This window comes from Alligator sinensis, unplaced genomic scaffold (genome assembly GCF_000455745.1).
Source record: "Alligator sinensis unplaced genomic scaffold, ASM45574v1 scaffold499_1, whole genome shotgun sequence".
NCBI lineage: Eukaryota > Metazoa > Chordata > Crocodylia > Alligatoridae > Alligator > Alligator sinensis.
Genome location: NW_005841864.1, coordinates 2,627,609 through 2,642,288, shown reverse-complemented (window position 1 = coordinate 2,642,288; position 14,680 = coordinate 2,627,609). Strand labels below are relative to the sequence as shown.

General features: G+C 40.6%; 1 protein-coding gene and 1 long non-coding RNA gene across 10 annotated transcripts in view; one reads left to right on the top strand and one right to left on the bottom strand.

Moving 5' to 3' along the window:
- Positions 1–14,680, bottom strand: part of LOC112552141 — an 85,547-nt gene that overhangs the window by 11,838 nt on the left and 59,029 nt on the right. For all 3 annotated transcript variants that reach the window (XR_003091653.1, XR_003091656.1, XR_003091654.1), the window contains exon 4: positions 1,407–1,532. This is a non-coding gene — a long non-coding RNA (uncharacterized LOC112552141). The remainder of the gene's footprint in view (positions 1–1,406; positions 1,533–14,680) is intronic.
- FAM135A (family with sequence similarity 135 member A) overlaps positions 1–14,680 on the top strand; it is a 127,811-nt gene that overhangs the window by 75,099 nt on the left and 38,032 nt on the right. For 6 of the 7 annotated variants that reach the window (XR_003096494.1, XM_025217037.1, XM_025217024.1 and 3 more), the window contains 4 exons: positions 6,521–6,594; positions 6,891–7,045; positions 7,304–9,623; positions 11,600–11,760. Coding sequence is in view for 5 of the 7 variants with exons in the window: in XM_025217037.1 (XP_025072822.1) it covers positions 6,521–6,594; positions 6,891–7,045; positions 7,304–9,623; positions 11,600–11,760 (2,710 nt within the window). In the remaining 2 variants the exon portion in view is untranslated. Of the gene's footprint in view, positions 1–6,520; positions 6,595–6,890; positions 7,046–7,303; positions 9,624–11,599; positions 11,781–14,680 lie in introns of all 7 variants that reach the window. The other variant, XR_003096495.1, reaches the window with a different exon arrangement.

Here is a 14,680-nt window from a genome sequence, read left to right as displayed (position 1 = left end):
TTTCCCTCATCAGAGGGGGGTTGAACCTGCATCGCTCTGGCTTCCCAACAAAGTGCTCTAACTAGCATGTCACAGGTTTGGCATTATTCAGGCACTATGGTAGGAAGCCAGAAGGTGAGGGGGTCTAGAATCTAGGTCTCCTGGTTCTTGGGGGACTGCCCTAAGCACTAGGGTCTTGGGCTAAAGCAATGGAAGATCCTTTTCTTCCTTCTCTTACTCCTGCAGCATCTAACAGCTGCCATTCATGGGGTTTTGCCAAGTACAGTTTTGTGACACCTGGGGCAGGTGTGTTATGCTCAGTTGCTGTGTGGATGCTTATTCTACATAGTGCATGTAGAATAGGAGCACAGACTGTGCAGAAATACCAAAAGTGGCAGTTACATGACTAACTGCCTTTGGGGCACATCAAGTGAATCGGGATTCTTCTCTTAATGGCCTTTTCCTCCTGAAAGTAGTTTCTAACAAGTTTGAGAGAAACATTTAAATGTGAAAATTTGCTTGTAAAAACTGCAGAAAATTTGGGGGTCTTAAGAGCTGATGGTGTTTCTATTTTTGACTTTTATAAAACTTGACTAGTGTTTGAAATTGCCAGTCTTTTTAAAGCTGCTTATAGCATGCTACAGGCCTACAGGCAAGTGTCTGCACAGTATTTTTAAGTGTTATGGTAGCTGGAAATACCCACAGTACTTTGGATGCATTGTTTTGAAGTAGAAAGATGGCAACTTTATACTAAATTCATGTCTAAATATCATTTTGAAGTCAGTATTTTTTCAAATGTATTGATTTTTAGAAGAAAACCAAACTTTTCAATTTTTTAAATGTACCTGCAGGAATATATACTCTGCAGATGTTAAACCCAGGCTTGCAGCAGCAAAGTGAGATGGAAGAATGTTGTTTTACCTACCATGTAGGTTCCTGTAGAGGGACACATTATATACTACTTTTCTAAATTAGCTGCTGTGTCCTTGAAGGTGTCCCTTTTTACAGTTTATATAAATAGAGCTGGACTAATTTACCTGTTTAAAAATGTCCTGCAGGTATTTTTAAAACTTATTTAAACATTTTTTAAATAGTTGCAGCATGGGATCCACCTAAATACCACCGGCTGCAAAGGAAATGAATGACATAAGTCATCTTAAATTTATCTTTGTCTTAATTTTAGGCTTACAATGTCAGATTGCTAGTTCAACAAGAATCCAGTATGGATTGGATAACACAGCATTAACAAGGAAATCCACCTGAAGCCAATTTACATGAAGTTAGTTAAGTGGCTAGTTTACAAGTATGATTTATTGTTTTCTGTACTGAAAGGTACTCACTGTGCCAACCAGTGCCTTTTAATTGAACCCCCCCCCCCCCCCAAAAAAAAAAAAAAAACAAAAACAAAACCCCAAACCCTTATTTACCTGATTTCCTGTAGGTTGGCTGCAGGATCCAGCTGGGAATTCTGATGTTACACTCAATGAAGGCATGTGTCCTTCATTGTTCAGATAATCTCAGAACAGGTGCCAGTGACTCATGATTTGAGGAGCCTCAAAATGAAAAAGAAATAGTAAATTTATGAGTGTTGATTTTTACAGACTAGTTGACCACTTAAGACCTCATTCTGGAAGGCACACTATAGCATTTCATATTGTATATTAAATATTCCTTTGAGCCTCTATACTATGAGGCCCATGAGAGCTTTTTCTGCGAATACAGGGGTGCTCAATCCCTGACCCGTGTACCAGATCTGGCCCATGGAATGATATCATTTGGCCCCGGGGTTTCCCAAAGGTCCAGAAACTGGGCAGTAGTGGAGCGATGGCAGCATTTGTTGCCCCCAGATGCCAGATTTCCAGGCACTTGGGGTCCAGTAGTATGCTTCTGAATTTGAGCACACGGGGCGCATCCACACATGATCTGAATGTTTGATTCCCTAGGGACAACTAGCAGCAGTACGCTTTGTGGTGCTATTAGTTGTCCCTGGAGAATATCCATGCCATGTGCCCTCTGGCACGTGGCAGGTTATCCAGGGGTAGTAGGGAAGGCTGGGGCCAGCACTGGGTCCTGGGGGCTTCCTGGGGCTGTAGCAGCTGCAATTCTGCCTCACGGAGTTTGGCTGGAAGCTGCAGCACAGCTCCAGGTGGCCCAGCTCCACTTTTGAGCGGTACATGCTGCCTGCGAGTGTGCTGCTCTGCTTTTCCTGTCTGTGGGTGTTTTTGATACCTGGATATCCAGGGGTCAAAAAACCCCTCTGTGCTGCTCCCATGCAGTGCAGAGGACAATTGTGAACATGCATTATGTGGCACAGCAAACATGTCTGCGGCATCACATACCGCACAGCTGTGCTCATCTGGATGCAGCCACAGGGTCCAGCCAGTGCTCTGAATCATACCTGTAGACCAACCCTATATGCTGACCCCACATGGGATCCAGCCTACAGACCAATCCCACATCTCTTATCCGGCCTGTGGTGCTGGAAGCTTGGGTGCCACTGTGTTAGATGGCTTTCAGTGAGAAGTAGTTTCACTTGAGATTTGATTGCTACAGATTTAGTGGTGCAGACTTTTTGACTTCAGGCTGTTAATGAATTTACTTGTGATATGGGAATTTTTCTATTTGTCATCTTTGGAAAATCTATGTCTACTCATTGCATCAAAAGTCTTTTGCAATGTCTAATATTTTTATCTCCTGAGCCATCCTTATATTATGTGAATTTGATACGCTACCTGTTAACGGGCTCTACCAAATGATGCATCTTTTCTAATATTAACATTTTTATATTTATAGACAATACCTTCTGCAGGGAATCACCTCTTCCATTATACTGGCTGATTTCTCTTATACTGTGTTTTGTGTGGCATTATAAAAGACAGCTGAGTCTATTTATTATGCACATTTTATGTCTTCATAATGTAATAAATATTTATGAAGCTGGATTGTTGTTGTTTGATATATTCAGCACATAATAACATTTTATTTTTAAAATATTTGCTTTGAGATATTTTCCTTCCCTGAGAGGTTGCACAAGATTTTGATTATTGCATTAAAAGCGGAGAATTTTGAACAAGAAAGTTTGTTTATATATTATATAGCTAATGATGCTTCAGTTAAATAGTAGGTTATGTGAAATGTATCTGTTTTTAAGTTAGTGTTTTATGTAATAAATTAACTGATATAGCATATGAATTTTCTGTGATGAGAAATCTTTGTTCCAGAGTGACATCTTCTGGCAGGCCTGAACATATTACCCTGAAATTATTTAATCGAGACTGATAGATTCTTCATTAAAATATATATATATAAAAAAAAAAAAGTTAAATGATCTCAAATAGACTATCTCCTCACTGGTAGCAACAATGTATTTGCCACAATGATATATGTTTATTTAAAAGAGCCCCTTCCTCCCTGCTCTTCCCACCCCACAACTTTATTTTTGGAGAACCATAAGCACTAACACAGCAGGATAGATGGTTTGTAGTGGTTTATAAAACACTTCATAGTTAGATTTCTGCTGTCAAATAATCTCAAATTAGTAGTGGTAGGTTTATTGCTACCAACAAACATGTAGGTATCATTTACAAAATGAACTGGTAGTTTTTCTACTTCTGCATAAACTGTTGGCACTAACCTGATACTTTTGTGGTTGTAGTCTGTACATAGTCCGAGCCCTGATCAGACATAGACACTGGATTCCATTGTATCCCTAAATGTTAATTATTTTAGGTCAAGTATGTAGCAGTTTGGTGAAGCTTTCCTATGGCATTATATCCTGAGAACTCTGAAGTCCTTAACCTAACTCCTTTCATAAAAGCTTCAATTAACTTGCTGTGTGTAGTGTATACCACAAAACAAAATTCTCCCTTCTCTTGCTGCTAAGGTACAACCTGAGATAAGTAAGTGATAGGATCTTAAGGTTCCCTCAAGCTGCTAATCCCACCTGTGTTGTATGAAAGTTGATTGGCAAATGAGCTACAGCTCTTAATTTTTCTCAGTATGGGTTATTCTATGGGTGTTGCATTATAAAACTTCCTTTATAATTGGGAAGAATTCCAGTATTTGTTTTATATTATTACGTGGTTGTTCAGGATCCTTTAACTCCTCATTTTAAGGAAGCAATATAACTTGGAATATCAAATATATATTGCTGATGTCTGAAAAATATTTACTGTGGAAATTGGAAGGAAAAAATAATACTTAAATAAGATTTTATACATACACAAATTTGAAATATGGGGTTAAAATGATTAAATTGTTGTCTGTGAGTACACATGAATTGTGCAGTCCTGAAATCCTATGCTGTAAACTTGACAGAGCTCATTTAGTTTTTTGTGCTCTTGTATTTAGGTCTGATTCTTGGTATGTGTGCCTTACCTTAATACAGGGGTGGGCTGAATGGCCACTTGAGGAGTTTTGGTGAGCTGTTGTGGACTGGATCAGCACATCCCCTGCCCATCCCCGCAGTCCACAACAGCTTCTTAAGTGGTAGATTACTAGACATGGGAGTGGATTTGCCCCAGCCCTATGCTGTCACTGTCCAGAGTGATCCCGGTCCCAGCCCCAGGGTCTCCATGGAGACCAGTGCAGGACCCACACGGCCAGGGCATGCTCAGATGGGCAGATGGGAAAGGGCGTTGGGCAGATGGGAAATGGTATCTGGGAGCAGGATAGGTGGCCAGGGCTGGGGCCAGAATTGCAGGGCAATGACAGCGCAGGGTCTGGCTCAGGTCAGAGCCACAATCTGCTCCCCACACTATCCTACCCACAGAACTGGCACCCGTTGAAGAGAAGAACCAGCAGCAGAGCATGGTTCTGCCCCGGGCCTAAGCTGTTATTGCCATGTGATCCCAGCCCTGGCCTCACCCACCTGTCCCACTCCCGGTAGCTGGTCCGGACCCATCCACGGCCCCTTCCCATCCACCTGACTGACTGTACCCTGTCCACGTGGGTTCTGGGCTGGTCTCCAGGAGACCCCACCTGCCTGCTCTGTCCAGTGCCCCTGGCAGTTGGTACAGGGTGGATGGACCGGGCTATCTAGGTAGTGGGACTGGAGCTGGGGCTGGTGGCAGCAGTGACACTGGCAGCAGAGCCGGAAGGGGCACCACTGCTGGGGCTGCCAGGAACTGGAGTCTGGCCACTGAGCTTCCCCAGCCCTGCTACGTGCCTGGGGCAGTGGGACCAGCTGCACACGCCATGACCCAGCCTGCCCCCTGGGCCAGGTGGGGATGAGGGACCCTCCAGAAGTCAGATAAATCCCCTTGATGGGCCAGATCTGGCCTGCAGACTGTATTTTTCCTACCCCTGCCCTAATGGGTGGCATCTAGAGGGCCCACTTAGGATTTGGGCCCTTTTACTGAGTGCTGTATTAATATTGAAGAGCCAAATCCCTTTCTCTGAAGGGCTGCAATCTAGGAGGAGAAGTTGTGATTATATAGAATAATTGGAAGATACAGCAAAGTTTAGATAAGAGAACAGTGGTTAAAAAGAAGGTAGGTCATCTACTTATAAATTAGGTGGCTGAGTGATTTAAAGTTTTCTTAGAGTTTTATGTAAACCAGTAAGTATAACAGATATCTAATGCCAACAGCCTAAGTGGTTGCCTGGACAAATAATGGAAAATCTATTGTAATGCCACATTAAAATTGTATGTTCAAACATAGCAGTGAGAAGGTAGAAAAGTAAACGTTTGCATAACCTTGTTAATGTAAGCATTATGGTTATATAATACTAGTGATTACTGGTTAGGCTAACTTGTTTATTGTAATATATGATACATGTAATGTGAAAGATGGCATGTTGTACAAATCTTATCTTGATATTATACTGCATGTTGAGCTGTACAAAACTAATAATGTATTATGCTGTTTTTAAAATGTAATTGATTACAGTTTCTTCCACTGTGAATGTGGAAGAAACCCATTGCTCCATTTTTTATTTTATAGCACATATTTCATTTTTGTATTCTCACAAAACTTAGGACCCCTCTTAAAATATTTTTTTAATTTTTTGCTTTATTTTCATTTAATCTTTGACAAGAAACAATCTGAGTGTTTAGAAATCAGTGGCATGGTACTTGCATTGTATTTCAGGAAAAGTGGTAAAAAGGTGGTAATCTAAATGCAAAAGAATCTGTTAGTTGTACTTGGACAGACAAAAACTATTTTATTTCTTTTAAAATGTGGGACAAAAAAGTTTGAATCGTACACTGCTTTCCTAATTTTGTCCTGCTGCATTCTTCGGAACTCAATAATATGAAATGGCCTTTCATTTATGAAGATAATTCTCTTATGTCTCTGTGTACATATTTGCCACATTTGTACATACTTCCCCATTTAATCTGGACCCTAATAAGGTTGATCTCAATCCTGCCCACAGAGGTGGAACAGAAAAATGACACACTCAAGTGATAATCTTGATCAGGAAATTTACTGTTTTTAAAATCATCTCTGTTTTTAATTTACGTGTTGGTGATGTGATATAACCATGTTGTTGAGTTTTAAAAAAAAATTGTGTGTAAAACAATTTTGGAATTTTTCAGGTACGCAGATTTGCTGAAGCATTCTTTTGTCTTGAGCATCCCAGGCAAGCTGCCCTTGCATATCAAGAATTACAGTGAGTAACCTGAGAAGAAAATACAAAAGCTGTTCTTTTTACTTTTCTAAATCGTGTTGCTAAATTCACAGAAACTGATATTGTAATGCACACTGTATAGTATATACCATGTTATAGCATTATCTCTTGTATATTTTAGATTACAAAAATGCTTTACTGTATATATTTATATAACTAACTTAGTTATATAAGTTTATATGTAGTATATTGGGGGAAGGTTGTGTCGATATTACAATATAGCATGTAGGGGAGTGCCTTTTACTCTTGTTCCCTTAATAAAAGGAAATATTTTTCAGTGCTCAGAGTCATCTACAAATGTGTGGAGCCCTTAAAAACACCTCATTCTGCAGTACTCTTCCACCTCTCCCTATTGAATGCAGCGAACTAGATGGAGACATGAACTCATTACCAGTAATTTTTGAAGACCGATATTTAGATTCCATTACTGAAGGTAAATATCAGCTCTCTGAGATGTTTCTTTATCAGAGAATTAAGTAAAAATAATGGGAAATTTGGATTTTTTTCCTGTATATTTACTTTTACTGGCAGAGGGACATTTTTGTTGCCTTTTGAAGATCTTATTTATGAGCTTATCTTAAAGGTTTTTGAGGACCTGTAAAATTTGATTTGCAGTAATAATTTTAAAACAATAACAATTTGCATTATCTTGTTATAAACAATATCATTTCCCCTTTTTTTTTGTTAAAAGATTTGGATGCACCTTGGTTGGTAGTTCAGAATCTTCAGAAATCAGAGTTCAATAAACTGGATAAATTTGAGGCTGAAGAAAGTTTTGTAGCTGGATTTATGAGCCCAGAGTTGAAAGTCAGATCTACAGGTGCCACCAACATTTGGCATTCAGAAAGTGAAAAGCAACTAGTAAAGCCTTTGAAAGGGAAAAATGAAGATGTACATAAATCCAAAACTAAGGTTACTAAACTCATGAAAACAATGAAAACTGAAAACACAAAAAAAATAGTAAAACAGAATTCTAAAGACTCTGTAGTCTTAGTGGGTTACAAATGTTTGAAAAGTGCAGCACCAGAACACATCTCTAAATGCTATGAAGGCAGGCCTTCATATAATCAGAAGGAAGTGTTGGATCCCACAGTAGCTGGATTTGTTTGTGATACAAAGACCTGCACTAGACAAATGAGTCAAAAAGAACTTAGATGTTTGCCACCTAAAACTGATCAAATATTGTCCAGAACTGAAAATGTTCAACAAAGTCAGTGTAGCCCTGTGAACTCTTGTACAAATTTGGATATTTTTTGTAGGGTTGATATGTCTCAGGCAAGTACTGAAATTACGCAAGTAGATAGTGTCCTGGCCCCAAGAGGTACACTTGAAACTTGTCTTGGAAATCAACCAACTTCATCAGGAGTCAGAACAATTGAGGTCAAACCAAATGATAAGAATCCTTATGAAGGGGAGAAAGTGACTGTTCACATTGGGTCATGGGCAGAATTTCCAGAAGATGGAGTGCATGGAGAGAATTTACTGGTGCCCAACTTTCAGACTACAGAATCGGGAAGTACAACTAATTTAGGAGAACAGGAATTAGTGCTTGAAAAGGATGAAGTCCCAGAAAGAAACTTACGGCATGGTGGAGATACCTTCACAAAAATGAAAAGCAATCAGCCTGCTCATTCTACAAAAGAGACCCATATTGCTGTAATTGGAGACATAATTAAGTTACCAGATGTTAGTGTTGCTTATGCCTCATCTAGATTTTCAGATTCAGGAGTTGAAAGTGAACCAAGCTCTTTTGCAATGCATCCCAACCCTGATGTGGTTTTTGAAACTGGTCAAGGGCAAAGTGCCTACAACAGTGAAAGAATATTTCCTCAGCTTTTACTGAAACCAGACTATAATATAAAAAATGCAATAGAAAGCCATTGTACTGAGAGTACCAGTGCTGTAAGTGAAATACAGTCATCCCTGACATCCATAAACTCTCTGCCTTCAGATGATGATGAGCTGTCACCTGATGAAAATTCAAAGATATCTGTTCTACCTGAATGCCAACTAAGTGACAGCAAAACTATATTGGATCTAGGAGCGATTGACTTGCCAAAATGTGATGATAGTAAAAAATCAAATATCATTTTACAGAGCCAGTGTGTTGTTTTTTCAGGGCATTCAGACAATGAAACTATCTCTTTACATTCCTCATTTTCAAGTGTAAAAGTTGTTTCAGATGAAGATACATCTACTGATGTGAAAAGTTACAGCTCACAGGCAAACTTTGGCACAGCTTGTAAGGACTCTAAAAGCATTGATAAGCAGCAGAACACTACAGAAGAAACAGTTAAATTACACTCAGAAGTTATTTATATGGGGGAACCTTGCATTGTTTCAGGGTCCGTGGCAATAAATGCTGAGAGTCAGGTAGAAAACACAAATAAAGAAAAACTGGATGAATCTCTAGAACTAAAACAGACACTTAAAGAGTTGCCAACAATTAAAAGTGAAACTGGCGCGGATAACCTCTCACCAACCAGCAGTACTGATATTGTAAAGCAAGGACTTGTAGAAAACTACTTTGGCTCTCACAGCAGTACAGATGTTTCTGATATTTGCCCTACTGACAATAGCGATCCGGTTAGCCCTCAGAAGGAAACATCTGAAAAACAACCTACCAGTTCTTCCCAGCTGGAAGAGGAGGAAGATGAAGAGCAGGATCAAGAAATGGTTGAAAATGGGTATTATGAGGAAACAGACGACGGTAATATTTTTGATGGAGCTACAAATTCTGACTTTGAGCAGAATAATGGACTAATGAAAGAGAGCGATTTGACCTCTGAGAGGACGAGCAATGAGCATTTAAGAGATGGGATGAGTATGCCTCCCGTCTGTACTTCTGGTTGTTTGTCTTTTCCTTCTTCCTTGAGAGACTCTCCATGCAATGTTATATGTTCTTCAAAAAGCAAATCTGATACAATTACAAAACAGCCAGGAAGCATATCCTGCAGTATGGCTTCATCTGTTTCCTGGTATGAAAGCTCCTCCAAGCCTCAAATGCTAGCGTAAGTGATTGTTTTAAAACAAATTTCATTGTACATTGAGAAATTTCAAAGATGGCTTTTAGGTGCAAGAAATGGTTGTGGCTCATGGTGTCTTGAAATGTGAATCATTTCCCCCTAAACACTCAACTTTCTGCAGTTTTTTTGTTCTGTTAGAAAGCCTGCAGTAGCACAGACTTCATCCTATTTCTTGTCTATTCATTTCACATTTTTGGCAAGTTTAAAGTAACATTTTTTTAAGTGAGATTTTTAAAATCTGTTTCTAAAGGTGTTTCAGATGAGAACTGATCAAATAGTAATCATATACTTTACAGAGAGAATAAATATGTTTAGAGGCCAGGCTACAGACATTCTTCCCATTCCCCATCAAGTAGAAGTAGAAAAAAATGCCTGTTGCTACAGTCAAAAGACTCGTACAGTCACTGTCTTCCTGTACCTACACATAGCAGAGGCAACTTAACTTGCTGTATGGGAAGAATGTTTGTAGCCTGGCCTCTAGCAAAAAAGAAAGCCTTACAAAGTGGTTTGTAGAGGAGGAAGCAAAATTTGGGTGGGAAGGGAGGTAGAGAATAAGGCTCAAATGGATTCTGGAGGACTTGAGAAAGGAGATAATGGTGAAGGAGGAAACCAAGGATCTGGAGGCAGGGAGAAAACATGGTTCAAGAAGCACTGATGGGAGTGGGGGAGAAGGGAAGGGGAGTGGGCGGGGTAAATGAGGGAGAAGCAAGGGAAAGGGAGGAATTGTGTGGAGGAGGGAGAGGGCAGAAGTAGAAACATTGGGAAGGATTAACCTGGATTGGAAATGGGGAGGGGGAAGTGGCTTCCTAATGAGGTGGAAGAAGCAGGGACCTAGAGTTTGGGAGTGGAGGTAGAGAAGAAAATTCATATGGGAAAGGAAATGGGGAAAATTCTGCTATATGGGGTCACGTAGAGACTCAGGGGGCAAGATGGGAGAAACTGGAGATCCTGGAGGAAAACACAAGAGTTGTTAGCATGGGGAAGAGAAGGAAGAGTTTCAGGGACTCTTTAAAGAGAATCATAGAAGCATGGCACTTAGTGAGATGGAGGAATGCAGGGAGCATGCGATGCATAAAAATGAGTTTTGCTCCAGAAGGTATGAATTGTGTGACTACATAGTGGTAAAGAGTTGGGGTATTAAAATGAGCTCTTTTGGACACCATTGAATTTTTTGGAGATGCGGACCACTGTTCCCAACTTTTTTGATCCTGAAGCTCTTTAGAGTGAGTAATATAAACACAGAGACTCAAGGAACTGCAGAATACCGATTGTTTTTGTTGTCCAGTTAAATGATTTAAAGATTCTCCCATCTTTTTCATTCTTTTATCTTTGACACTTTACATAATGGAAAAAAATGTCATTAAGGGTGACTGAATACCATTTATTTTTAAACCAGTTGATGCCAGTTCTTCAGTCTGTCAGAGGGGACTGTCATTAAACAGTTCAGTGCGTGACTGTCACTCTCTACTGACCTGTGGAGTAAGTCCTAATCCAAAGCCTATTAAAGTCAGTGGGAGTCATTTTACATTGACTTCCGGTAGTCTTTACATTGACTGATTTACATCAGGCCTTGCAAGAAAATTTAAACCTAATATTATTCATATTAATATTTAATTTAAATGAGAAATCCTGATTTATTGCAGGAAACAACCTGTTGACCTTTCAGGTTATGCTTTAGAGTCCATCAGTGTGTGCAGGTGTTTGGAAAATAAAGATTTTGGATTGGTATGATATGGATATTATTTGGAGGAACAGTTTTGGGGGAGCTAAAGTAGAAATTTTCATCTTTGGAGATTGACCATTTGTGTGGTGAAAGAGACCATTGTTTTGCCATTGTTCATTCATCTTGGACTATGTTTTAAAATTAAGACATTGAAAAATTTTGTCCCGAGAAACCTAAATGTATTAGATTGTAATAATTATCTTACAGAATGAGTACAATAAGTACTGTTTTCATTTAGTTTCCTTCAGGCTAAAGAAGAACTGAAGCAACTTAAACTTCCTGGATTTATGTATAGTGATGTTCTCAGATTGGCTTCTTCGATACCTTATTTCAGCATGGAAGAGGAGGATGTTTCAGAAGATGGAATACATCTTATAGTTTGTGTCCATGGCTTAGATGGTATGCTGGGGTAGCTAATGGTGATCTTTTGCAATTTTTTATCAAGTTTTTCTTGTCTGAACTCTGAGCTAAAACATACTAATGGAAATAGATACATTAAACCAGAAGCTTTTATGCTGCTACTCAGTTTTTAAATTTACATATAATCTTTTAAATGAAACTTTCCTACAAACTAGGAATGGGTTGAATTTTGTACAACATGTACCATGAGCAAAAGCACTTTGTCATAATTATATACATTTCAGAGAGATGTATCCAACTTGGATAAAGTAGTTGTCCAGAAATAAAAGGGGATATGGTATTGTATCAATATTAGAAAGTTAGGTTGTCAAAAAAGTAAATTCTGCATTTGTCTTATAAAATGTTGTAAGATATTGAACCAAAGCTTAGTGGAAATAAAAATATTATACTGGTAGTGAGACTATCTATTATTAGAGAGAATTAATAAAAATAGGGGTAATTCATTTGTATGGTTCAGCAAAGCAAACAATTAACTGATATTTTTTAGAAGGAAATTTCTTCTGTGATTAGGTTATTCAATTGTCGATCAGTATGAAACTTTTTCTGCATTCATGTGAAGCATCTGGTACTGTCCACTTAAAGAAACAGGACAGTGGAATATATAGAGCATTAATTTGATCTGATATCATGATTCCTATACACCAGGGGTGCTCAACCTCTGGCCTACGGGCTAAATGCAGCCCCAGAGCCATGATATCCAGCCCACGGGGCTCCCTAGGGGTCAGGAAATTTGGTGGAGGGCAAGCTGGCAATTAGTACTGCCACCCTTCCCCACTCACAAATTCCCAAGCCAGGCCAAGTTCCCCTCCCCACCTACTGTATGCACGTGACTGGATCAGGCCAGGCCACACCTTCTCCCCCTCCCCATGTGGCTGGGTTGGACCCATCACCTGCATCTGGTCTCTGTAGGGTCTGAGCACCATCTATCTGGCCTAAGGGGGAAATGGTTTGGGCACCACCGGCATACACCATTAATTTCCTTTCTGGTTAGCTATTTAAATGTTCTAGTTGAAAAACAAAAATTCAGATAGCTTCTATTCCTATCTCTCAGCTGGGAGCATTCATTATACAGACTGCAACTCACTCAGGGAACTCATGGGGAGGATCCCCTGGGATGTCAGTCTGATGGGGAGAGGAGTCCAAGAGAGTTGGCTTTACTTCAAAGAAACCTTACGGAGGCTCAGAAACAAATTAGCTGGCATGACTGGAGCACTGACATGGATGGATACAAACTGTTCAGGGAGGACAGGCAGGGGAGAAGAGGAGGAGTTGCACTTTTTATGTAAGAGAGCATATGATTGCTCAGAGCTCCAGTATGAAACTGGAGATAGGCCTGTTGGAAGTCTCTGGGTTAAGGTTAGAGGGGAGAGCAGCAAGGGTGATGTTGTAGTGAGTGTCTGCTGTAGACCACCAGACCAGGAGGAAGTAGTGGATGAGGCTTTCTTCAAACAGCTGGTGGAAGTTTCCCAGTCACAAGCTCTGGTTCTCATGGGGGACTTCAGTCCCCTTGACATGTGCTGGGAGGGCAGTATAGCAGTGCACAGACAATCCAGGAAGTTTTTGGAGAGTGTTGGGGACAACTTCCTGGTACAAGTGCTGGAGCAGCCAACTAGGAGCCAGGCTGTTCTTGACTGGCTGCTCACAAACAGGGATGAATTGGTGGGGAATGTAGTAGTGGATGGCAACTTGGGCAACAGTGACCATAAGATGATTGAGCTCAGGATCCTGAGGAAAGAGATGATTGAGAGCAGCAGACTAAGGGCCCTGGACTTCAGAAAAGCAGACTTCGAGTTGCTCGGGGAAAGCATGGGCAGGATACCCTGGAAAGCCAGTCTGAGGGGGAGAGGAGTCCAGAAGATCTGGCTGTACTTTAAAGAAGCCTTACAGAGAGTGCAGGAACAAACCATCCTGATGCACAGGAAGAGTTAGCAAGTATGGAAGAAGACCAGCTTGGCTTAGCAGGGAACTCTTCAGTAAACTAAAACATAAAAAGGAAGCGTATAAGTGGAAACTTGGACAAATAACTAGGGAGGAGGATAAGAGCATTGCTTGGGCATGCAGGGATGAGGAATGCCAAAGCTCAATTGGAATTGCAGCTAGCAAGGGATGTGAAGGGTAATAAAAAGGGTTTCTACAAGTATGTTGGTAGCAAGAGGATGATCAGGAAAAATGTGGGTCCCTTACTAAATGAGGGAGGCAACCTTGTGACAGAGGATTCAGAAAAGGCTAAAGTGCTCGATGCCTTTCTTACCTTGGTCTTCACAGGCAAGGTCAGCTCCCAGACTACAGCACCAGACAGCACAGTTTGGGGAGGAGGTGAGCAGCCAACAGTGGTGAAAGAACAGGTTAGGGACTATTTAGAAAAGCTGGACATATACAAGTCCATGGGGCTGGATGAGATGCACCCGAGGGTGCTGAGGGAGTTGGCTGATGAGGTTGCAGAGCCACTGGCCGTCACCTTTGAAAACTCATGGTGATCAGGAGAGGTCCCGGATGACTGGAAAAGGGCAAACATAGTGCCTGTATTTAAGAAAGGGGAAAAGGAGGATCCAGGGAATTACAAACCAGTCAGCCTCACCTCAGTCCCTTGAAAAATCATGGAGCAGATCCTCAAGGAATCCATTTTTAAGCACTTGGAGGAGAAAAAGATGATTAGGAACAGTCAGCATGGGTTCACCAGGGACAAATCCTGCCTGACCAACCTGATTGTCTTCTATGGTGAGATGACTGGCTTTGTGGATGCGTGGGGATCAGTGGATGTGGCATACTTTGATTTTAGAAAGGCTTTTGATGTGGCCTCCCACAACATTTTCGCAGGCAAGCTAAGGAAGCCTGGGCTAGATGAATGGACTGTAAAGTGGATAGAAAACTGGGTAAAACATTCGGGTGAGAGGGGGAA